Consider the following 24384-nt stretch of genomic DNA (forward strand, 5'->3'; position numbering starts at 1 on the left):
AGTAGCATGTCCGAGAGTGGCATGATAAAACCCTGAAGAGAAGAATGGCCAGAAATTCAGGTTGCATGTATAATCCTCTCAATTTAATAGGTTGTTAAGCTGCACAAGCAAATTACATGGCTTTTAAATTAGCACAAGCACCAGTTTCAGTGCGCACATACAAAAAATAAAATAATTTAAGCTTTGTTTTTCCTCCTGGCTTTGAGATTTATATCACGATGTAAGATCTTGAACTTGTTTATGCATTTTTAGTCTCAAGGTTTTTTTAAAAAAATTTTTACACTTTATTAAAGGTTCAGTTGGGATAAGATTTAATGGCATATAGTCTTTAAACATTCTGCCTGAAACCCTTTAAGCTGAACATAGATAATAGTATTGTTATCTATTAAGTAATATGTTATACTGAAAATGTTTTGTTCAAGTAATAGTTAACATTTTGTGAATTTTGTTTTCAACAGCGACGTTGCCACTTGGATTGAACAGAGGCGGTCGAGCTGTTTCCTGCTGCGTCCACTCTTGGCTGAAATAAGCTGATGTATCCCATATCTTAGCTAACGTATCCCAGCTAACGCATCCTAGCTAACAAATCATAGCTGTAGCTTCATATTTACTACACATCCGTAGGCTTTAAGTGTTATGGATAGAAAACACAAATAAGCAGACTTCCCAAAATTGTGTAGGCTAATAACAAATTTCAACACTTTTTTTTCCATATTCTCACAATTCACTGTTTTCAGAATCATTTCTGGCTATAGGCCTACAGAAAAATGTACATTATTTGATTTGATAAGTTATGTCTTGTTTTGGGTAGAAAGGTAAGTTAAAGTTTTGTTATCCACTTGTCCATAGATTTTTTTTTTAAAGAGGAGAACAGAAGAGACAGAATGGGAGTAGAGCAGAGGAGGGGAGGAGAGAAATTAAAACCAGCATTGTACTACACTAGAAAAATAAATGGAACCAATCTGGCAGCACTTGGTGTTAAGATAGCTGCCCGTCCAAAAACCTGTGCCCAATCCCCCATGTCACTTTTGTCCGTCTCCAAACCCTGCGGATGCTCGGCTTGTGTAGCAGATGCACATAACCAAAGGATGTGAGGCATGAAAGCAATGGGAAATTCATTACATATTCCTACCCCCCTCGGTTCACCATAATCACCACAATTAGCAGACATCTGCAGTGACTCCAAAGCTGGGAGTGTATTCAGGCAATCAGAGTGGCTTCAGCGACAGCACTGACTGCAGCCCCCTCTGTGATGGGCCTCATCCTGAAGGGAAGCATTCCATTAGAAACTCAGTGATTAATTGAGACGGAGAATTCGCTCCTGGCATCGAGCTAGAATGAAACCCGACGGGAGGCAGCCATGATGGCAGAGTTGTATGCAGGTTTGGTGGAGGTGGTCAGGAGTTACCAGGGATTGTGCCATATTGTTGATCATTTTGACACTCACACTGTGGCTTCATTTAGTTATGATACGATTACCAGGCGGCTATGGGAAGGCTTTCTGATCAAGTAAATAAATAACAGTGTGTGTCTTTGCAATGATTATCCAGATTTTATTACTACTTGGAGCCAAAAAGGCAATTTGTTGTGATCACTAGCATGTACATCCCATCCCCTTCATAAGCAAATTGCTAAAAGCACTACGCCCAAACATGTCCTTATGTGCACATTACTGTAACTTGTAGAAAAATTGATCTCAAATGGAAGATTAAATGGCTTAAACTATTCAGATTGAAATAGTTGTTTATTCACTTTCTTGCTGACTCTCTTCTGTCTGACATCTTTTTTTTATCTTATGACATTTTTTTTGTATTTGTGCAAAAAGTATACACACTGTGGATCCTAGATTCTTTTATAGTATCCTGTGAGGGGGCCAGGCAGGGAGTTTGTCTGCTCTTGGTTTAAAAAAATTAGATTTACACATATTAACTACACTTTCTTGATATTCTCTAAATAGGCCTATTTTGCTGATATTTTATCAATGAAATCAATTCAAATATTACTTTCTGACGGCAATGGAACCTGGGACCTAAGCTTTTAGATACAAGTAGGGGGGCTTTAACATAGATTATAAATACTATTGTTATTGGACGAAGCCAGAGTGACGTCATCTATCTATTACTGCTTTGGAAGTCCGTCTGTGGCAGTCGCCATGCTGGAAATGCTGTCTCAACCATACTTTCAGTCATTCCAACAACAGGCCAAGAGCTGGAACTGAGGCTGGTTTTAAACCCCTTGACAAACTGCACTCACATCAATGAAGTCACGCACCTCATTCTACATAACTCGTGTCCTTAATAAAATCAAAATAGCTGACTTGTAAAAAAATTCACCCCCAGCACAGTGTGCCGAATAATTGTAACAAAGAGTATAAATCATTTTACCTGCTCTTGTAAAGTGTCTTCAGATAACATTTGTTATTAGGTTGGTGCTATTTTTTTGTATCAGGCTGTAAACATATATATATATCCTGTAAAAACTGACATTTTTGAATGGGGTGTGTATGTGACTTCCAGGTCTCTTGCAGTAAGCCACAAGCTGACACTCAAGCAACTGCAGTTATTTGAACTTCGCATTGGCTTAATTTTTCAACACCATAGGTTGCCGCTTGGCCTTTAAGAAAAAAAAGGTTGGAAGACCAAGTATTAGTTCAGTCTTCAGTTTAGGTGAAGAACATTGTTCTTTTTCATGAAAATTGTGAAGTCCACCGATACATACATACATACATACATACATACATACATACATACATGGTATTAAAATTTGTTGTCAGAATCCAATATTCCTAATATGCTAACACAGCCGCAATGTGGATTTTGCTGCACTGCTGTTTTGTTGCAGTCTCAGTGCTATGCAAAGCTAACGGTTGTCTCTTTTTAGCAATATGAACCATTTGGTACATTTAAGCTTTTCAACCTTTAACAAGAAAGTGTACAAGCACATTGTAATTTGTTACTTGATAATACTCAGACTGGCTTCTGTAATATGTACTCCATCTGTAGAGAATGACAGCACGTTCAACAACTCATTACTGAAGCAGTTGGAGATGTCACTCTTACTAAGCACAGTATGGCACAGCCATGATTTTAAGCCTCAGCTTAATACGTTGTCATGGAAATCAACAGTACCACATCGGACACTTTCCACTGTGTTGAGTCCAGGACTGGCTTGTGTCTGTATCACACACATATAAGGACATGAGTGTAAATACACAAATCAGACTAGCTCACACAGGCTACACATGGAGCTTGTTATTAAAAAAATGAAACTTCTTACAAACTACATAGATAGATGTTTTCAAAATGATGAAAACACATTTTGTAGTTTACAAGATTAATTCTGAGATTTCATTTTCTACTCTTGAGTTAGCTGCATAACTAAAACGATTGATTAGCCCTAGTTAGACTGCCGTCTTAAGGATGGATATTTACGCCCCTGTGAGGTTTCGCCTTCAATCTGAATGTCATAGAGGCGTAATGGTGGAACGAAGCAATTCCCCCTATGTAATGTACCATCCTCGGAGGTAGTAACAGAGGCGTTACAGGGGCAAGATGGGATCAGCGGGGCCAGGCGGGGAGCGCAGCGCTGTGTGTTTGTGCATGCCTGACTGTGTGTGTACTTGGAGCTCCCGCTGTGCCGTGTTTTCACAATGCCTAAACGCAATGTGAATTCACAGATGGGACAAAAATATTACTCCATCACGAAATCAATATGTATTTACAACGACGGCTGAGTTTAGTTATGACCCTTTTGCGGAAATGCAATCTGAAAAGGGCTACTGTGGGCAGAAAGGGAACAAAAGCAATAAAACTCTAACCCTTATTTTTCCTTTTTGCATGACTGCTGTGGTCAAATTTGAAATGTTTATCCCTTATTGATGCAAAGGAGTGTTTACAGTTGCAAAGTGGCCTACAGTAGAGTCCTACTGGACTGGTCCATGGATTGACTCAGTTAAAGTGTATAAAACAAGATCAAAGGCTTTGCAGCTAAATCAATGTGTGTATTTATCCAAGGTGTTCAATAAAGAAGGTCTGTGAATTGGCTCTGTGATATCATATCATGCGAGGTCTTATGTTTGCAGACATTAGCCACTATAAACTAAGTGCTATGAACAACTGCTTTGGCAGCAATACTGCTGAGTGTACATATAAGCAAGGGCTACATTGTATTTCCTATAACTTAACTTTAAATTATAAGAAAAATCATGTTTTCTATTTCTTCAATTGTTGCAGACTTGCTTTAGATGACATCATTAAAAGGAAAAAAAATACTTAAGTTTTATAGATCAGATGAGCAAATCAGAACAATTTTTTAAAGTTGAGGAAACATATTTTTATTGATGATCTTTTCTTCATGTTATAATGCAGCATTTAAATTAATCCTTGAACAAATGCTTACGGGGTTTCTCGTCAGGAGATTAAAGGACAGTAAAGGTCATGACCTTTTCACTTTATAATACATCTTAAGTCTGGAGTAAACTATCAAATCACAGCTGAAACATTAATAACCTGTAGTGTTCAACTGGGGGGCAATTTAAAACATCAGCTTTTTACACCTGAAGTGGTTACTAGCAAAAAGTTGTTTTAAAGTCACAGATCTGTCATAAAGGCTGTCTTATCAGAAACTTGTACCAAGATCTTTAAACCCACAAAGAACCACATCGCCCTTCAATTAAAATGAAAACGGCGAATATGGAATTATAAGGTTTTCACATGATAGCAGTCACACAAACTCCCACACGGTTAGATTTGTGAAAGAGCTGTGATTGAAGCTGCAGCTAAATTAAGAGGAAAGAGAGATTAGAAGCTTAAAGGAAATCAAGCCAAGGCTGTTGCTCTCATTTGGATGTTTGAAATTAGACTCTATACTGAATAACTCTAGGTGCTTCACTTCTGAGAGCATCATTCCCCACCAGTTATGCAAATTAGCCTTCAAAATCATTCACACAATAATCAGATGATGCGAAGCTTTGTTGAGATCTAAGCATTCTGTTTTATCGGTTTAACGCAGACAAGAGCTGAACGTCTTCCAAAAAAGAGCTTATTTGTGGTCGACGGCCTCTTGGATGTCATAAAATTGTAGAGTCACAATGAAATGGGCGTGATCCTCCACTTGGTGCTTCCTTCCTTCCTTCCAGTCCAAGGGTCTGGGCCTAATAAAGGCCTGTGTGGTGCAGCACAGACGGACCGCCTTTCTGCTGTGTGGAGAAATGTGTTCAATCACCATGGCTACCGGTCAGACAAGAGCCCCCGCTGTGGTTATTAGGATTTCTCTGTCTGCTCACACACCGCCTCAGTATGCAGGTTAACAACTCACAGTCTTTTCTATAGAGGAGAATCAGTGTGCTTATCAGGTGCCTGCAGGTCAAGGGTGATTTAGTCAAATAACCCTTCAACAGAAGGAAGATTTGAGTGTTTAATTCAAAGCGTCATCTCCAGAAAATGGCTATAAATGGACTGTGATGGACTTTGCGGCCTCCTGACAGCAGCACTGATGTGAGAAGGGGAACATGAGAAAGCTTTGAGCGGTATTGATTCAGCCGAGTACTCTCGGAGCAAGTACGAGAGGATCTGAAGAGAGAATTATCCATGCACCATTTCCCCCCTTACTCCTGTGAGGAAATTTCTGCAGTTCCAGCTTTCTTGTAGCCTACATACAGCAGAAACATGCACACACACCCAGGACGACAGTGATACTCTTATGATGGGACACACAAAAGCAGGGACACACAAAGGCAAACACTCTTTTTTTGAGGATCGATGTTGCAGAATATTGATATTTGATATTTATAGTTGCTCCCTTCCATTTAATTAGTCTAGAGACCTTTTAACCTTAAAATATGAAAATCATAGAAAGAAAGGCATTTTTGGGGTCATTTTGAACACTAATAGTAACCAGAGACTCTATTGGGAACACAAGAGTGCTCCAATTTGACTATTGGTCTTTTATGAATAGTGTATTGGATAAATCATACAATGAAATCTGAAATTTCTGAGACACAGGGTATTGTCTGCATATGCCGCTGTGCCCTGAGTATTCTCCTCCTCCTCCTCCCCCCTTTCCACTCCCCACCCGGTTTCTTCTGAATAATACACGACAGCGCCCCCTCCCAGCTTGCCCTCTCGTCCAATTGCAGACGCGCATTTTATCAAGCTATCTCCTCTGAGCCTATCCCGGTCCTCCCGGTGATCCATGTAAACCGGGGGCCCTCCCCCATGTCTCTCAAACAGCGTAATGTGTGGATCAGATCGGGGAGGCTGGCGCTCAGTTGGGGAAGAGTTGGACTCGGACGGAAGTGATGAGAGCAAAATAAGCCACTGGGCACACTTTAAAGAAATCGACAGGACAGTGAATCCTGCTGTTTGACAAGCAGTAGGTGATGGCCGATGTAAGTATGCAAAAATGTAGCATGAAATGTAGGCAGAGCTATGGAGAAGGAGTTGTTAAATTTCGCAAACGGGTGCTTTATTTTTTAAGGAATATGTGCTTCTTACATATTTTCAGTTCTGTGAAATAGTATGGATGTTTGCTGAATGCGCACGTGGATTTCACGTGAGGCTGTGACATTATGTGACGGGGTCTGTGTCGGCACTCTGCACTCATAACGCGTCTCCAAAATGAGCGCATGTGGACCAAAAAGCGTCTCTTTCATCGCTCGTCTCATAAGAGCATCTCGTGTGTCTCATGGAAAAAACGTGATCCCCACCGGTGGGTTCAACCTTTTTAATGCACATTGTAACTTTTGCAGTTTAGCGAGACACAGCGATAGTACACAGTGTACAGACGAACGCTGGATCCGTCGCTTGGAAAGTTTGAACAGCCGGTGCAGCCCAGAAGAATCCAGAGAAGGAGCCTCCCAAACAATATAACTTTGATTCATTCCCCTCAGCACGCAGTCTCTTGTTTCTTTCCGGTCTGAAAGTCGGCGAACACTTGATAAATGGTGGCTATTATTTTTCAGCTGAACAATGCGCACCGGCTTTGTGCGGACCATCTGTCATTGTATCGACATTATAGCAGCCCTGCTGCTCTCAAAGAATCCGAGCGACACAACTGAAGAGTTAAAAAAAAAAAAAAAAAATACCATCCCTAAACACACAGATAGAGATCATTCACAGTCGCCACCCGTCTCTCCTCGCGCCGTGACTCATGATGAGATCCGTCTGTGTGAGTGTCTGGATGATTGGGTGCGTAATGTGGCCGGAAAATGAATACACCGGTGCTATCTAATAATTTCATGTTTTTGTAAGGGAAAAACCCCCAAAATAATGCATGGGTATATGTTTAGTTTTTAACGTGCAGACATGAATGTGATCAGTGCATGCAAGATTGCACGCATTGCTTTACGTTGTACGAGAATTTTGAATTCTCAGAAACAGTCTTTGCGCATCAGACTTCCTCTCGGATTTTGGGGCCTCCAGCACATGGCAAAATCAGCCGTACTGCCATTTTTAGGATGGGCAGTCTGAGTGGATTCGCGCTGACCAAATACACACACCCAATCATTATCTTTACATGCTTCAGGGCCTGATGTGACACTCACTTTTGACCCCTCCGTTAGTTAAATGCAGCTGAGACGGGCTTTCTCACAGGGAGCCTTCATCTGCAGCGTGCCGAGCCAAGCACTAATATGCCTTTAGCTTAATGAGGCAGTCCACATAAATTCTTCTACCATTTGGATACAGGATGTCTAGACGCTTAATGCAGCAATACTTTTTACTGGCTATGGATTGTACACAGTGTGCTATAATGAGAAAACAAAATGCATGACTTTTGATGCAAAACAAACATTTATCCAAGATTTAACAGACATTTAAAGGTGTGTAGGCTGCTTGTGTATAAAAAATATATACATGTATAAAAGTAGGCTACAAGCAAAATATTAGATCTGTGTCAAGAGTTACCTTAATAGAGAGATGCATTGTGTGGATATTCAGTACTAGTTGCCGATGCTCAGTGATAGCCTGACTTCCGCTACATTGGTTTTGTCCCTCATGGACTGAAATAGCAACAATCTGTTCACTCGCGGAAAAGAGGAACATTTCTCTGAGTCAGTGTCTCACGAAGTGCTTAAATTTAGTCAATTCTGAGTATGAGCCCAGTGAATGGGGCAAACCCACAGTCTTCCTGCATCTTTCCTGTGAGCACATGAGAGCACAGGTGTGGGTTGGATGGATGCCGGCTTATCTTTTCTCCTTGCTGGAACTCTGATCGTCATTCCTGTGCAGAAATGTGAGAGTTTTACATGTGAGAGTTTCATCAGCTGTACCCCGCCATTATAATCAGTTATCACAGCGGAGAGGCTCTCCACCACTGAGCAAAACTGTTCTTCCAGTTTCTACATCGTCTCTTCTAAAGGAGAACTGATCAAATTAAACAATAGGGTTCCTGTAGTTTTTGTTAGTCAGTGGAAATGTGACGTTAATGCTAGCAGCATGGATCCTCATCGTACTTCTCCCACCGTCACATGACTTCCAGCAGAGGCCAGATTACTTATTTCATTCGACATGGAAATAAGAAGAGGGCTTTGACATGTGCGCTTTATTCCTATTTATCAATTAACCCAATATGCAAACTTTTTTTATTATATTCTTTTGAAGACATAACATTTAAATGTTTTGTTTTTTCCTTTTTTTCCTCACACGTCATTGAACATCTATAACATCTATAGATCCAAAGCAGCTAGTTGTATAGCAGCTGTACACCACACACACTCGTAGTGTGCTCATTCATTACAGGTGACTGAAGTCAGGGTGAAGGAGTTCAAAGAAGCAGCAGGAACCTGTGTCCATATGTGCGTGTTTGTGCTTCCCTGTGTGTGTGTGTGTGTTTGTGTGTGTGTGTGTGTGTGTTTGTGTGTGTGTGTGTGTGTGTGTGTGTGTGTGGGGGTGTAGTTTCAGTATAGGGTAAATGGAGAGGTTAGGTAATGCACCCTGCCCCAGGCACAGTGACATGCTGCCCATCTAGATGAGTGGAGGACCTCTGACCTCTTGCCTAGCCAAAGGCTCAGGTCTGCTTGGGTCAAGCATGGTGGGTTTCAAGAACCTATTGGCCCGCTCAGCAGCACATGACACTTGAACTCTTTCCACTTCAGGAGCAAAGGCGTTCGTTAGGTTAATGAAGGAACTCTTACAGGGTGTGAGTAGAAGTGTGTTGGTGTTATTTGTGTTTGAGGTTAAGTTATAACTTTGATAAAAAGCAGTTAATAAAGGTTAAAAATAAACATTTTAAACTCAAGAAGTCTGCTCTCTGGAATAACCAAATAGTCCGATGCTACAGAAGCTCCTTTTATCAAGACATCCACACAATTTTGCAAGCTCGCAGATTTCCGAACTAACAGATATTGCAGTGACTCGTCGAACACAGATTCAGGCGTCGGTCTCAGCTCCCTCAGGAGATGTTACAGCTGTTTAGGCTGCTTTAAACAAAACGTAGAGTTGTAAGACAAAAACACTGCATTAGTCCTGATCTTGTCCCAGCTGAGAGAACACAGCCTGTCTCAATTCTGTCCCAGCATCTCTATTGTATCGCTGTGCAAGAAACTCCCCATGGAAATTTTGGAATCTTTCCCATTGTTCCTAAAGGAAAGGGGGGGCTTTCATATGGAAGTGGGGAACGCCAGGAAATGACAGGCATTCTTTGTGGACTATTTGAAAATAAACTCCTCGCTTCCCTCTCAAACAGCTAAGCAGAAACTAGAAACAAGCAGAGAGGATTAAGAATCCCTCAATGCTGTTTCTACTTTCTTACGTTTCCTGCTGCAATTTGTCCTGAAAGTAATTTTTATATTCAGCGCATTGGAGATGTGCCATCACAGTTTCAGCAAAATAAGAAAAAAAAGCTTTTGTGCAGGGCTTTTCACTTCTTTCTTGACAGTTTCTTGAATGGGTGCTTTCTTATTTTCCTCTGTATTTGTCCTTATTTTGCCTTATCTTTCTCCCCCTGGCTTTAAGCACAAGCCCGCTGCCTGAGCTCGGCTTTATGAGGTGTGACAGTGAGGTCTGGATGCCGAGGCTGGAACCTTAAAGCTTTACATTCAGCCTGCTGCGGTCAGGTTTGGGGTGGACTTAAACTCACTTCACCCCTATACAGGAACTGCCTTCTTTCTGCTGAGCTGGCATGAAAAGTACAGAATTGGAGAGGAGGGGGCGCATCAGATGGGCCTCCCTTTACCGCAGAGTTTTAATTGCACATACTGTATGTGGTACTCTTTTTAATAAGAAGGGTAAGGGACGACCGAAACTCAAAGAGAAGTCAAAACAGTTGGTGGATTTTAGATTTCTGAACTCATGTTAAGTGTTACTTTTTGTACTTAAAACAACTCTCCTTTTTTTTAAGGGACATTTGGTGCCTGATGTAATAAAAAAAAATGATCCGTTTTCCTGACAACTTCCTCCTTCTGTTTGAGTTTTAATAAGAGGTTTTATTAAACAGGCTCTTCTGTCTTTACTGGTCAATCACACTTTACCTCGGTTTAACACACACACCACACCCCCCACTCTGTCCGTCTCTCCTACTCTTCCTCCTTTTTGTCGTTTTTCCCACGAGGCCAGCAGTAGTTCTCAGGTATTTGACCAGTGTAGCGTAGCCGGGAGGCTGGCTGCTCTGTCCTGTGTGAGACAAAGGCAGAGTGCCTGAAGGAGAGGGATGAAAGGAAACGGGGCTTTGCAGCCACTCCTTTTTACAATGGGAAACCTCTTTAGTTAGGTTGTAGAGCAAATAACAACCACCTCGCTTCCTTTTTTCTTTTTTTTTTAAACAAGCACTGAGACTGTGACAGTGTGTCTCTATCTTTCTGTAGTGGGAAGAGTAGAGCTGCTGTGTGTGTGTAGATTAGTTTGTGTGTGTGTGTGTGTGTGTGTGTGCGTGCACAGAAGAAAGTGTGTTCTGTATGTTTACATTTTTATGCTTACTGTTCCTTACACCTGCTTGAGCAGGCAGATGGTGCTTTCTTAGTGCTTCCTGTTTTTCAGATTTTTTCCGTTGTGGTTTAAACTGTAAAAAAATATTGAAAAAAATTTGAAAGGGAGAAAATAAAAGCTTCACAGAAAAATGTTTAATCCTGTAAAGGACTCTGGAGGAGTTTAGGTGATGGAGTACTTGCAGTACAATGAACCAAAGTATTAATTAAAAATCCTACATGAAATTTATGAACCACATTCACGAGCAGATTTTTTTCCCATGAAGAATATTTTAAAGAACTAAAAATCTATTTCTGATATGTTGAAAATGATGAGTCAGCAGTAGCACAGAGTATGAATCTTGAAGTGCTTGTACCTCAAATATTTTTTGCACCTCCAGTTATTTCAAGGAATTCCTTGTTTCAGGGACATGATCCCATGTTTCTGGGTGATTTAAATTACACACACACACACACACACACCTGCTTTTTTTGTGTGTGTGTGTGTGTGTCCGTCTGCTATTACCAAGAGTGGCGCTAAGTCTTGTGTTATCATCTCGTCTGCTAGTCAGGGGGAGGGAGCAGAAGCCGCAGGAGTCTTTTATGGCTTCTGCTCCAGAGACAACCTGTTCTAAGGCACCTCTCTTCTGGCACTTTTTTATGACATCATAAATACCTCCATTTCCTCTGTCCAGCCCTAGGTGGGTATAAAGGACATACCTGGCCAGTAATTGTCTGTCTGGCTCTCTCATCTGTCAGTCTCCTTTGGACTGCTGGTTACTTCCTCTAGAAACAGACTCTCATTTCTCAGATCTGTACCGAGGACCAATAAAAAGACATGTTTATGTGATGACTGACGGGTCAGAGTGGGGTTTTTTGGACTGTAGTTTTTCTTAGACCCCTTTTTAATGTATCTTTGTCGGTCTTTTAAGTCGGCGAGGAGTGTCAGCCTTGCATCCACACGTTAGTGGCCTTTCTGAGTGTGTGTGCACTTTAGACTAACCACACAGACCACTCTTAGACCTGTTAATACCTTTTGTTTGTTGAAGTCTGAGGATGAAGAGCAGAAAAAAAAGGATTATTGGAAAAAAGAGGAGTTGTTTTTAGGTGGATGGACATAAAGGAGAGGAGAAGCCCTCAGGAACCTTCAGTGTTCACATTCATCTGATGCACGGCTGCGACTCCTCGGGGAGGCTGGAACAATACACGCACCAGCATGACAACATTCCTGGGGGTTAGAAAGGCCAGGGGTCACCGAATGACCCCACCCTGCCAATCAGGCCTAAGGCTCTAACTCTGTGCCTTTTCTTTTGGGGCTTATGTCTGTGCACTTGTTGAACAGACTCTGCACCTTGTGTTACAATGTGCCCTCTGCTCTCTAATAGACTAGATTGGCGTAGAACACTTTCACTTTCTCATTAAATCTATGAAGAGAGTTTTGACTTGGATATCAATAGTAAAAAAATGTACAAATTGCTTTCATTGTTATATCATTTTAACAGAGTCTAGAAATAGAAGCTGCAGAGCCTTTCAAATTAAGTTAGACTCTTTGGTCTGACAATAAACTTTTTTTTTTTTTTTTGATAATGTCTGCAGTCCATGTCTACTATAATAACACAGCCAGATGTTTGGCAAACCCAGATGCTAGAAATAACCTCACAAAGAAGCCGAACTATAATTACCCATATTTTTATTAAAAAAGGCCACTTTATTAACAAGGAACCCCACGGGGGTCAGACAGAGGGTCCTTAAAGTCATGTTTTTTTTTTACTCGCTTATGAAAATCCTGCTTCCTATTTTTTTCTATTCTTTGTTATGTGAACACCACAGAGCACTTCAAACAAAGTCTGAAGGCTGCCATTAAAATGGAGCATATGCATGTGTAGGCATGTGAGTCTCGTGTGAGGCCCCTGCAGGCAGGCAGACTGCAGGTCTGTTAGTCATTACGACTGAATGTACAGTATACACTGGAGTGGACATGCAGCTACATTAAAGCCTCGCCCACGGCCACATCAGACCACCCCAGAGACGCACCGCTGGCACTTCCTCCTCCATCTGCCTCCGTCGCTCTGCCTTTGGGGTCGAGGGTGTGGTGGAAGTGGTGGTGGTGGGGATTTCTGGTGGATGAGCTGGATATTAATCGCCAGTTGATAAGAACATTTTTCAAGAATTCTTTTATTGTGAATTTATTTAAGATGGTCATATTGCCAGTCTGAGTTATCTTTCTTTGCCTCTTACTTTCTAAAATGTTAAATCTGCTTTTGTCTTTAGGTTTCACTTTGGGACCCCTTATGTGACTCGGTGAAGATCGTTTCCATCAGGTATACTTATCGTCATCATTAAAAACAACTTCTTACAACCCTAACGTTCTCCATCAACCACGATTTCCCATGTGTCAGGTTCTCTTTTCTGCTTCCTGGTGCTGAGACATCACAGAAAGACGACTATAAACCTCCTGAATTTTCTGCCGCAACACTAAATCGGCTTACGGTTAGAGGAAGGAGACGTCGCTCTGCAGCAAGAAATGAAAGCCTATATCCCGCTGCAGCTGTGGAGGAGCTCGGAAGGATGGGGACGTTTATTGTCAGGAAAAAATTGAGGCCTTTTAATTTTGTCTAGCAGCTGAAGCCTCTCCCCATCAGTCCTTCAAAAAATGCTTTTGTCAGGAAAGTGGAGCGAGAGACCATGAGAGTTTCATAGCAGGAAGGAGGGGGGGGGTGAAGTTTTTTTTTGTTGATAGGCTCAGGGAGGAGAAACAGTCCGGCTGTTTGCCACACGATGTAATTATCTGCTATTTCAGGAGATTATCTCCCTCCATCAATATAGTGTTTAAATGTTTGTGTAACTGTGTGTGTGTGTGTGTGTGTGTGCGTGCGTGTGACTTGATCTCTGGGTTGTACCCCCTGTGTAATGTTGAGACTCTGTGGCCTGCAGCCTGGCCCCCCATTTAAGCTGGGGTTAGCTATGATCTCCCCCCTTCTAACCCCAATCCCTCCCCCTGCTGTGATCCCTCCCTCCCTCCCACACACACTCGCATATATACAGAGTCTCTGAACACAAAAGAAATATTCAGCTGTAGAGAGCGGGGGTCTCTTGGAGGGTCTCTTGAACTGGGAGGGATTAAGCAGAAATGGCTGGCTGACACTAAGGTTGCCATGGTAGAGATATGCCCCAACCCCCTTTTTTATGCTCCTCTCCCTCGACCCTGGGCCTATTTTTCATTTTAGGTCTCATTGTGGGGTGAGGTGTGTGTGTGTGTGTGTGTGTGTGTGTGTGTGTGTGTGTGGTGTAATAGGGCTTATGAATTTAGTCTCTTATCTGTCCTGCTTTACTCTGAGAGACTTCTGGTTCACATGCTGCAGTTAAGACGCTAAAATATTAGCACGAAGAGCTTTAAAGAAACCCTTTCTTCATTATGCACACAGTTTAAAGTGATCTAAGTTTTAAGAAGCTATACATTTTTCACTGCATTTTTGACTCCCTACCCTCTAACATATTTCTTCTTCGATGATCATACAAATGACTTTATACATTTTTTTTGCATATTCATAAAGCATGCCATGAAAGAATGCTAAAGCAGTAATTCAAATACTCTGCATACTTACAAGACAAAGACCAAATTGTCTGCTTTATGACCTTCTGAATTATAGCCGCAATATTACCGTGATGCATTACTCATCCATTGTGGCCGCCGTGTTATCATGCTTGCCTGACGTCGGCCTGCCTTCAGCATAGTAATGGATGCGGGTCTAGTCTGCTCAGTGACATCAGCAGCCTGAGTCGATGAAACGGCCGCGATGAATGACCATAGATCAGCATTTACCATCATGACGTCAGTCCTCCTGTCTGCGCAGCAGCGTAGGGACACTGTCGGCAGTTGTTCCCAAGCTATCCTGACAATGGGAGCTCTCAGTCTGTGGCCTGGTGTTGTGCTGGGGTCTGAAAAGGCTCGGCTTCTCAGTGGGACATTGCAGCATTGTGCGCTGAACTGGATGTACTGTGGCAAGCTTCCACGTATACATCTGTAATATTTTTATGAGCCTCATCAAACCGCTTAGAGGATTTAAAAGAAAAACATGACTTTAAGATTGAAATCATATCTGTTAAATATTAAATTCACCCAAAGTTCACAAACTAAATCCCCCCCAATTTAATCCATGGACAAATAAGTTTTGGTTTTATTTGTCAGTCGTCTTTCTAACTCCTGGAAATGGAGGTGGAGTCCCTGTAAAAAGATTGGGGTGGATTATTCAGAGCTGATGGGACATTTAAAAAAAAAAAAAATTTAAACAAAATGATGTTGACTAAATCAAATGTTTCTGAATGCTATCACCACAATGAGTTGAAACGTAGTAATAAAATTGTGCACAGCAGATAATAGCTGCTTGAAGAGATGTATTACTTATTGTGGTATTACTGTAACTTTAAGGTGCAAAATGCAGTGTAATACTCAATACTAACAACTTCCTCTTTATTTGTGTTTCAGGTGCTGAGAGAAGATGAAAGACTGGAGGTTCCTCTGATTAATGTGGTGGTAATGAAATAAAGCAGCTCCTCTCAGTTTATGTTCCAGGTTTAAGCCATGAACTGTGAATAAAGATGGACAACGTATCTTCACCTCCTCCTGTTGTAAAGAGTAAAGCCAAAATACCCCTGACGACATGCACTGATGATGTTATGTGGGGCCCGAGTTGCGCAGTTCAGACTTTAGCGCAGTGCGGTTTTAACATCCGACTTTCTGCAAACCAAAATACACATTTAACTTACCAATAATATGGCAGAGATCCCTCATGTCGGTACAGGACACAGCAGAATTGTTTCTTCTGGTTTGTATCATACACTCACATTTATGAAAAGTTAAATGTTAGTTAATCATGTTTCCTCTCTCCGTTCCTCCTCTACTCTGCTAATTTACTGCTAACCTTGGAGAAAATCATAATTGAGTTTTATATGGATTTTGTGTGACCCATGTCCATTCTGATGAAATAGAGGCGACAGAGCTCATGATCTATACTGACGCCAGTGAGCAAGGGGAGCTCCAAATGTTTTCGCTTCACTTTTGGAGAGCTGTAATGTTGTCCATCTTTTTACACAGTCAGTAGTTGAAACACGCAATATGGTCATGCACGACATAAGCAGAGCGGTTTGTCCTGCAGACAGTGGACTCACTCTGCCACTGTCCTATGTCATCATGTCCCAGTGGTCCAAGAAATGCCCTCCACTGTCCTCCCTTCTTCCTCGCCTTGCCTTGTCCATCATCTCCCGGTCACAGCCCCTGTCCTTGCTTGCCTCGGTGAACATTCAACGCTGTCGGTGAGTTTGTTTTGGATCACAAAAAACCATCGACCGTTGACTGTGCCCCGTGGCTTGCTCTGACGACGTCAAAAAAAGAGCAAAAGGGCAAGTGAGCACATGCAAATCCATAGGCGAAGAATCACACATGCAGGAAAAGTGACGTTCTGTTTCCACTGTGCCCAAAAGACCAAAAGGTCACAATCAACATTCATTGCTGTCGCTGGGTTGGACTGTGTAGAAAAGCTCACTGAACAATGAGTGCAACTGTGGCCCAGATCTTCCTGACTCGTGTCTCAGCCAATCAGCCGACCGGATGTGAAGCACTCTGATTTTTTTATTTATATACTTCTTGTTTTTCACTTCTATTTTCTCCTCTCTTCCTCCCTCCCTGGTGCTGGGAGTCTTCAGGGGAAAGAGAGAGAGAACGAGAGAAGAAGAGGGAGAGAGAGAGAGAGACACAAATAGACTTCTGGCTGCTTTGCTTGTCCTCATCCTCCTCTTTTCTCCTCTAATTGGTGGTTATGTGTGCAGCAAGGGGGAAGGAAGCGGAGTGAATGTGTAATCATTTGGAGTCTCTTCTCCTTCAGATGTTTCATCCCTCTCTTTTTTGTTTGTCTAATTATACACCCAGCTCGGTTAACTCTGTGTTAACTGTGCCGGCAAGAATAAGCGAGTGACAGAGAGAGGGAGTACGAGGGGAACAAAAAAAAAAAGGCGGAAAGATGAAACCACCAACGAAAAAGATGATCGAGATTTCAAAATGTTTTCCAATATATTCTCCCTCGGTGCTGCTGCAAGCTGGCTAGGATATAAGGTATTCTCAAAGACCAGAGTTTGTCTCATTATCTGTGTGTGAACTTTATGAGAGTGTGTTTGTGTGCACGTACGCCATGACGGAGGGCCTGTCTGCTGATCACAGGATGCAATGTATTATTTACTTTCTGTACTGAAGCAGACTCCTCCCTCATGGGAAAACACACAGTCTATAACCTTGTCTGCCTTCAGACAGTCTGGTACTGGCCTTACTGATGACATTTCTCATTGCACTCGTGTGTTACAACAGTGTGTCCTGAGTCCGAAACACATGCAGACAGAGATCACACATCTTTTATGGATTTGTAAATGTTTATGGAGTTTTAATGACTGATTCGTTCATTAAATCAATAAAGTTTAAACAAATCCATTCACAAGTGTCTGATTTGATTATTTACAGGATGATTAAACATGATCATTCAATCCAGAATATCCCTCTTAACTCCCCCTTAACAAGGCTTCTTTCACTCTTCTCTAACATTATGCACTTTTCTGTCGTTTAGTTACCAAGTCCCATGTCCATGTCCCTCGTCTCTCTGTATTATTCATAGAAAAGCACTTTGTACAGTGGTGCAGAACAGCGGAGGTGATGTAATCATGGCCATGAGCATAGCTCCACATCGCCATTTGGGATGAATTCATGCGAAGAGAAAAACACTCATTTGATCATTTGTTCATCTTTGTTGGCGTTGTGGAAAGCTTCTGCAAACGGACAGAGATTTGACACATTTGGGACAACATAATTTTGTCATCACTTAAAACAAAAAAACTGATTCCAAAATCAGAGTTCCTTTAAACATATCAACAATAAGCCCATTTTGTTCAAAGTGTTGAAGGGAATTTGAATCGCAATGCTGAAGCTGAACGTCCACGTATTCATGTGATCCAGCACTAAACTTGACCAGACTGATACCATCAACACTGAACAACCAAAACTACAACAATAAATGGGATAAATAAGGAAGTAAAGATAAAAGTTGGTATGACCTCAAGGAGGAGCAGTGTAGAGTTCTAAAAAAAAGAAACAGGAGAGTATTGAGTCACCTGTCACCCATGACACAGTGGATATTCTATTCATTCCCCCCCCCCCCCACACACACACACATTTATCAATGTTTTCTCATAACATTTACAAACACAACATTTTATATGAAAAAATATATTCAATTCTTTTACTGTACAACTGAGCTGGCGACTTCAAATCCAAATTTTTGCATTTATTTTTACAATCAGAGGATAAGTTAAACAAACTGAGAACTGGAGTATACTCTCTTCAGACACCAGAACAACTCTTACCAACAAAAAGTGCTGAAACATTATTTCACAACACTTAGTTGACAATACTGCCATCTAGTGTTCAGAAAGTTTAAAATTACTTCACGTAAGTAGATTTTGCATTGTGTCATTTTTGTAGAAATTACATCACGCAATGGCAAACAACAATGACGATAATCATCAGACAACTAATCATTCTTTAATTATTATTTTCAAAATTTTTGGAATTCTGTTTTTGAAGATTTTGTTTTATCATAGCTAATTTAATAAAAAGCCCATGGATTTAAAAAAGTGAACATTTTACACACAATGTGTAACATTTTGTTTTTGTATTTTTGAAGTGCTTTATACGAAAAGTTTTTGATTGCTTCAAAAAGAGCTGCTACTTTTTAAAGTAGGGAAAACATCAATCCTTTAATCACACCATATTTATAAATGATAAATATCATAAATCTCAAGGTGCAACATGTATATAATCTTTAGCTCACTTGTCAGTAAAAACATTTATTAATAGATATCAACCCCTGGAAGATGTATAAAGATGACTAATAAGGGGACTGTGAAGTAAGACTTCTCTTCTGCAGGTAGAAAGCTTCTCCTTTATACAGTCATAAATCAATAACAAGCTGCACTGCACTGAACAAATCAAAACAGTATAGATATAGATAGTTTGCTAACTTTATGACCATTTTACCCATCTTTTATAAAATCAAAGTATTGTCAAATCATAACCATTATTCTGTAGCATATGTGTCTACAGTAACCTCAGAGGTTTTGTTTTTAGCTGTGCTTCTTCACTTTTTTGTATTTTGTCATGGTATTTCTGTTTTTAGATTTATTTGTATGAGTGTTTGTATGTGTGTGTGTGCATTTTATTTTAAAAGCCTATTTTAGGGTTTTCTAGGGTATTTTTGGTCCATTTAATATCTCCTCATTCTATGTGTTTACCTCGGATCTGTGTTTAGGCAATCAGCAATAAAGGATTAAAAGTACAGTGGTCTTAAGAAATGTAACATAGCAGTAGGTTTTAGTATTTCAATAATTGTGAAGTTATTTGTGTTATTTAGCTGTATTGTACCCTAAAAATAGTCAAACATTCAAGGGAAACAGAACTAATAGGCTACGTATTTTCAAAACATTTTTAAAAATCTTCAAGAAATCATGACGAACATTATTCCCTGATAAAAGATCACTATACTGTTCTAAAATGTCAACGAAGCATTTCAGCCTATTACAACAGCGTGTCAGCGTGAAACACCTGTCCTGTGTTTCAGGTAAGCAGATCTCTTATAACTTCCTCCTGCTAATGTCACAGGACACTCAACACTTTATATTGTTGTTATTATTGGCACTGTTTGCCAGGTCTTGATCACGTGACCAAACATTTCCAGATCATGAGGAAGGATAAATAAGGAAGTTATTGGTAGATTTCTCAAAAAAAACCCAGGAGAGTGTTGAGTCACCTGTCACCCATGACACAGTAGATATTCTATTCTCCCCCCCGACACACACACACAAAAAAGAAAATCAAAATGTGTTTTTTGTTTTTTAATGTTTACTCATAACATTTACAAACACAACATTATATATGAAAAAATACATTCAAATCTTTTACTGTACAACTGAGCTGGAGACTTTAATTGCAAATCTTTGCTTTTTTTTTTTTTACAATCAGAGGATTAGTTAAACAAACTGAGAACTGGAGTATACTCTCTTCAGACACCAGAACAGCTCTTACTGCTTGGACTGTGAGTTGTTGTGAGCAATTTGTGCTTCAGTCCTGCAATGAGAATTGACCAAGTTAGTTCAGCAATATTCTTTTAAAGGTTAGATATGATGCACGATGTCTTTGCTAAAATATCTTTACCTTATGCGGTTGACATAGTTCATCACCCAGTTCAAAGCTGGATTGGTGCAAACGTCTTTGCCCTTCTTTGTGTGGAAACTAGATTCAAAGCAACACAAAAAACACAATACATTTAGACACCTATCATAACAGATATTATGAGTCCAATGTTTATTTTTTCTTGGTAAAGAATAAGGAGATTCTACTCTTACTCACATGATGGCACCGATTGGACAATTCTCTTTTTCACACTGGACTGAGTACCCCTTGATTACACTGAATGGAAGTTTGGTGCTAATATAACTTCGACAACAGCTATGATACCTAGACGCTGAAAGAAAAAGAATGCATGAAACTTATGATCAATTCAAAACTGGAAAACAAAAAAAAAATTTGAGGCAGACTTAAAGAAAACTCCATACCTGTGCCCAGCAGACAAAAGGTGAGAAGCGTGATCACCATCACCGTAGCTTTGATTGACACCATGTCTTCTTCTGTGCTGAGCTGTTGTCTTGTCTGTCCTCAGGTGGGGTCTGAGAAGTTGTGGTGACAAACTGTTGATCATCGCAGCCTTATATAGTATTCTCCAGGTATACACAGGGTCTGCCTACAAAGGTATGACCACAAAAAAATTCCCCTCTCACATTTCGCAATTAAAAAAAAAGTACCAAAAGGGCGTGTGGTAACATTTTTAAGAGATATCAATTTGAAAACTCCAACAACATTTGTCAGGTCACATATGTTAGGACTATCACCACACCTTTATACAACAGACATTTATCTAGAGGCAGTTCAGCGTGGAAAGGTGAGGCTCCTCTCTAAGTTTCTTTTACCTTGAACATTATCATTAAAGGTATGACAAAACAAGTTATTTAAACTCAACGTATAGATGTTAAAAGAGGATAAAGTTTGGTTTATGTGGGCCTCTATAAGTAGGTTGCTTTGAGGTTGTACACTGCATGTTCTTTTCTAGGTCAGAGGAACACTTCTTGCATGCTCAAGGACCATGTATGAAAGGAAAGAAAAAATGGGTAGCCACTTAAATAGGTCACGATACTCAAAACGTCTGTAGAAACATGCATCATGAACTTTCCAGCAAAATCATATCGTGTTTGAACCCCCCCCGCCACCGAAGTCCCACCATGTGTATTTGACACATTCAGTACCATATTCATACATTCTTTTCCATACCATCCACCCAAACATGTGTGCTTACACAAACGCTATGAATGGAATCTGGTTAGTTTAACAGCTTTTCTCTGCAGTGTTACAAACTTTATTATTGGATACAAACAACAATTGTGGATCACGTTGGCTAGCATCTCACATGTCCACTTAGATGATATTTTGCCAGTAAATCTTAGCATCCACTAAAGACAGTATTTTGATACAGTCCCTAACTAGCATTTTTCCCACCTTGGCAAACAAGTTAACATCAGCTTTTATACTAAAGTAAATTCCCATAAATGAGGACCTAAGGTTTTCTCCAGACTTAGTTGAATATCCATTTGGCCAAAAGAACTGCACCAGATCAAACTCTGAGCTTGCTTTTTTGTGCTTTTGTTGGACTCATTGTTGAGGTGGATGCTGGTCTTTTGTTGACTTAAAGTCCTTAAGGCTTTTTTCACAACTAACTCTAATCTAGTCGTCTAGAAGTGCAGTCATAAAAACAAAACAGAAGTGTTTACATTTTTCAAACCTAAAAGTTCAGCATGTCTCTCTAGAAACTTTAATTACAATGAATAGTAGGGTTTATTGTGGGAACGGCTTAGAAGTAACTAATGAAACGAGAGTAACTTTCCTTGAGTCAGACCTTTCGTAACATTTGAACATTTTGATAGTAAAAGACAGAGCACATAATACTGATAATACTGTGAACTACTGTTCTATTGTTCAGAAACATAAGAGTGTCAGGTTTTTGGATACTTTTCACAATCCTCCTATGACTCTCAACATGTCCTCCAGGGATTTTTAGTTTTAAAATTCATGTTTTTATGAAAAACTAAAGAAGATATTAGGCGGACCCTTTGAGCTTGAACTTTTGTTGAAACAGATTTTCCAAACAACAAAATGTATGTTTGTTAATTATAATTGGCTGTAAGGAAACAAATCATTATGAAACACAGAGTCTTCACGGCCTCATTGTGAGATTGTTTGAAGCTACAATCAGGTCAGCAGGATGTTCTGATGGTTTGGGGTTGCTGTCAACCCACTTAAATGAACGTTGTATGTTCCTTGTTCTCAGGTATCTTTATGCTGATGAAGATCTCTGAACTTGTTATTGACAGTTGAATATTAACTATTCAGAAACTGAACTCAATAAACACAACGTCAACGTACTCTATCTAAAGTTAAGGTATCTTATTTCAAATGTTACTCAAGTTGAACTAGTCAAAAAGTCTCACAGAAAGTATTTTTCATACAATAGTTTATACTTCTTTTCAACTGATCACATGTTCTAGGAGTGAAATTTAAATCAAGAAACTCTTTATTATTTTGGTAGGTCAAAATATTAGATTTTTTTGTTTAGTAGTAAACTAGAATTATAAAGTAGCTTAAAAAAGCAGCACAATAACTCAAATGTGTCCTTGGTAAAAACATTTACATTTCTGGGATGCTTATTAGACGAAGTTTAAAAAATAAACCAATATTGTACTACTATATTGTAGTATTCATCACCAGCATATGAAAGCATCATGCCAGGATCTATTTTTAAAAATCGTTGCACATATTTAAATCACTTCTCTCGATTCAGTTTTACCAGACCACAGTAAAGGGGGTTCTTGCCACTCTTTTGCCGCTTCATACATAATTGTGTATCATTTCCTGCTTGCCTCAAATACAAAATGTGTGTTTCTAATGAGCTTCCTTGGTCTCTGGTGGGACATTATCTTTTAATTAAAGAACAAGTAATATTCACTCCTGAGACAAACTTGATTAGCTCATATATTTTGATAATCTAGAATCTAGATCTATAAAACAGTCTGAGGTCTGATGTGAAGCTATCTGAGGACATCTAAGTTACTGTGTGACCCTACAGTACGGCTGCTGCTGCTGCTGGTGGTGCTGGGTGAAAGCAGTTAGAATGACTCAATAAACTATTTACTTAATCATTATACATTTCACCAATGTTGTTCCTCTAGGAGAAGATGTCCTTTACTGCCTGTATTATTAAGAATCTGTCATAGAAGTGGCTTTGATGATGATAATACTCATCGTATTTGCTTGATGAATGTTCTGGTCATTTCTTTAAAGGCAGCATGAAGTCTTAATGCACATATTCAGGAAAATATATTAACTTCTTCACCCGTCTTAGTATGGGTTACAGACAGTGGAAAAAATAGTTTTTAATCCATCTCTGAGCTGGAAACAGCATCAGTACAGCGTCAAGACATGTTATGCATATTATTTGGATTTTTTCCAGCCTCAGAACGCGTTAAGCAGCATGGAGATCATCTGAGAAAATCAGGTTAGGGTTAGGGAAAATAAAGACAAAATTAAAAATGATTTGCTTAATTCAATTAATCCAACATTGTTTATCCATTTAGCCTACCTTTATTTAAATCTTCAAAGGCAAGAAAATAAATGTTATCATGATATTTTGTGTTTTTGTGTTTTCTTAAGCTTCCTTGATCTGATATTTTATAGAAAGTATCAAAAAGCAATTTGAAAGATCGTATGCTTTAAATATAGAATAAGAACTCAAAGTGTACCTTGAAATACAATTATAAAAATATATTTTTTTTTATAATCAGCTAGTATTTTTTTTAAATAAGTCTTTTTTGCTGTCTCTCAGTGAAACAAATCCAACTACTCTCATGCTTTCTTTACTCTCCATACATTTGATCTAATAACTAGACTTAAAGTGATCTTACGTGACACCAAACCAATGTTGGGTTTTGATGTCAACCTAGTTTTCATTGCAACGAGACTCAATGTCGATGGTTAATGTCAAGTCAGTGGTGTTTTTTTCTTTCATTCTGTTGCATCCGAACTCCACAAAAAGGATGGTTGAAAGATTTCACCTTGCTTACAGGTCTGTATGTCGACTCATTGAACATTTGTTACAGTTTGGACGTCAAACTGATTTTCATTTCCAATGTTTTTCAATCATCTGTCCAATGTTGGGGGTTGCTCCTTGACTAGGCCTATAAATTCAACATCTGTCCAATGTTGAATGTCGAAGTCAACCAAACACTGGATCTCAAAGACAAAACCCGTTGTCATTCTTGAAACATCTGTCCGGTGTTAGATT

At 39.8% G+C, this 24384-nt stretch overlaps 1 protein-coding gene and 1 long non-coding RNA gene across 2 annotated transcripts; one reads left to right on the forward strand and one right to left on the reverse strand.

The window, feature by feature from the left end:
• The first annotated feature begins 6241 nt into the window (after positions 1-6241).
• On the forward strand, positions 6242-17378 carry LOC109984014 (uncharacterized). Its single transcript, XR_002277977.3, has 3 exons — positions 6242-6388; positions 13172-13221; positions 15387-17378. It is a non-coding gene; the product is annotated as an uncharacterized lncRNA (long non-coding RNA).
• Positions 17379-19816: 2438 nt separating this feature from the next.
• ccl20a.3 (chemokine (C-C motif) ligand 20a, duplicate 3) lies at positions 19817-20711 on the reverse strand. Its single transcript, XM_020634102.2, has 4 exons — positions 20552-20711; positions 20346-20460; positions 20151-20228; positions 19817-20063 (listed from the first exon to the last, which is right to left on the reverse strand). The coding sequence occupies exons 1-4, from the start codon at positions 20613-20615 to the stop codon at positions 20018-20020; spliced, it is 303 nt and encodes a 100-aa protein (XP_020489758.1). The 5' UTR covers positions 20616-20711; the 3' UTR covers positions 19817-20017.
• Between the last annotated feature and the right edge of the window lie 3673 nt (positions 20712-24384).

The sequence above is a fragment of the Labrus bergylta genome, chromosome 4 (assembly GCF_963930695.1).
Source record: "Labrus bergylta chromosome 4, fLabBer1.1, whole genome shotgun sequence".
In the NCBI taxonomy this organism is placed as follows: Eukaryota; Metazoa; Chordata; class Actinopteri; order Labriformes; family Labridae; genus Labrus; species Labrus bergylta.

Bases quoted from the DNA above. Each gene is read 5' to 3' on its own strand.
- ccl20a.3 (XM_020634102.2), bottom strand. From the start codon at position 20,615: ATGGTGTCAATCAAAGCTACGGTGATGGTGATCACGCTTCTCACCTTT. The intron at 20,461-20,551 runs GTATGGAGTTTT...TTTTTCTTTCAG, and splicing joins CTTTTGTCTGCTGGGCACAG to CGTCTAGGTATCATAGCTGT. The intron at 20,229-20,345 runs GTGAGTAAGAGT...CTTTGAATCTAG, and splicing joins TGTCCAATCGGTGCCATCAT to TTTCCACACAAAGAAGGGCA.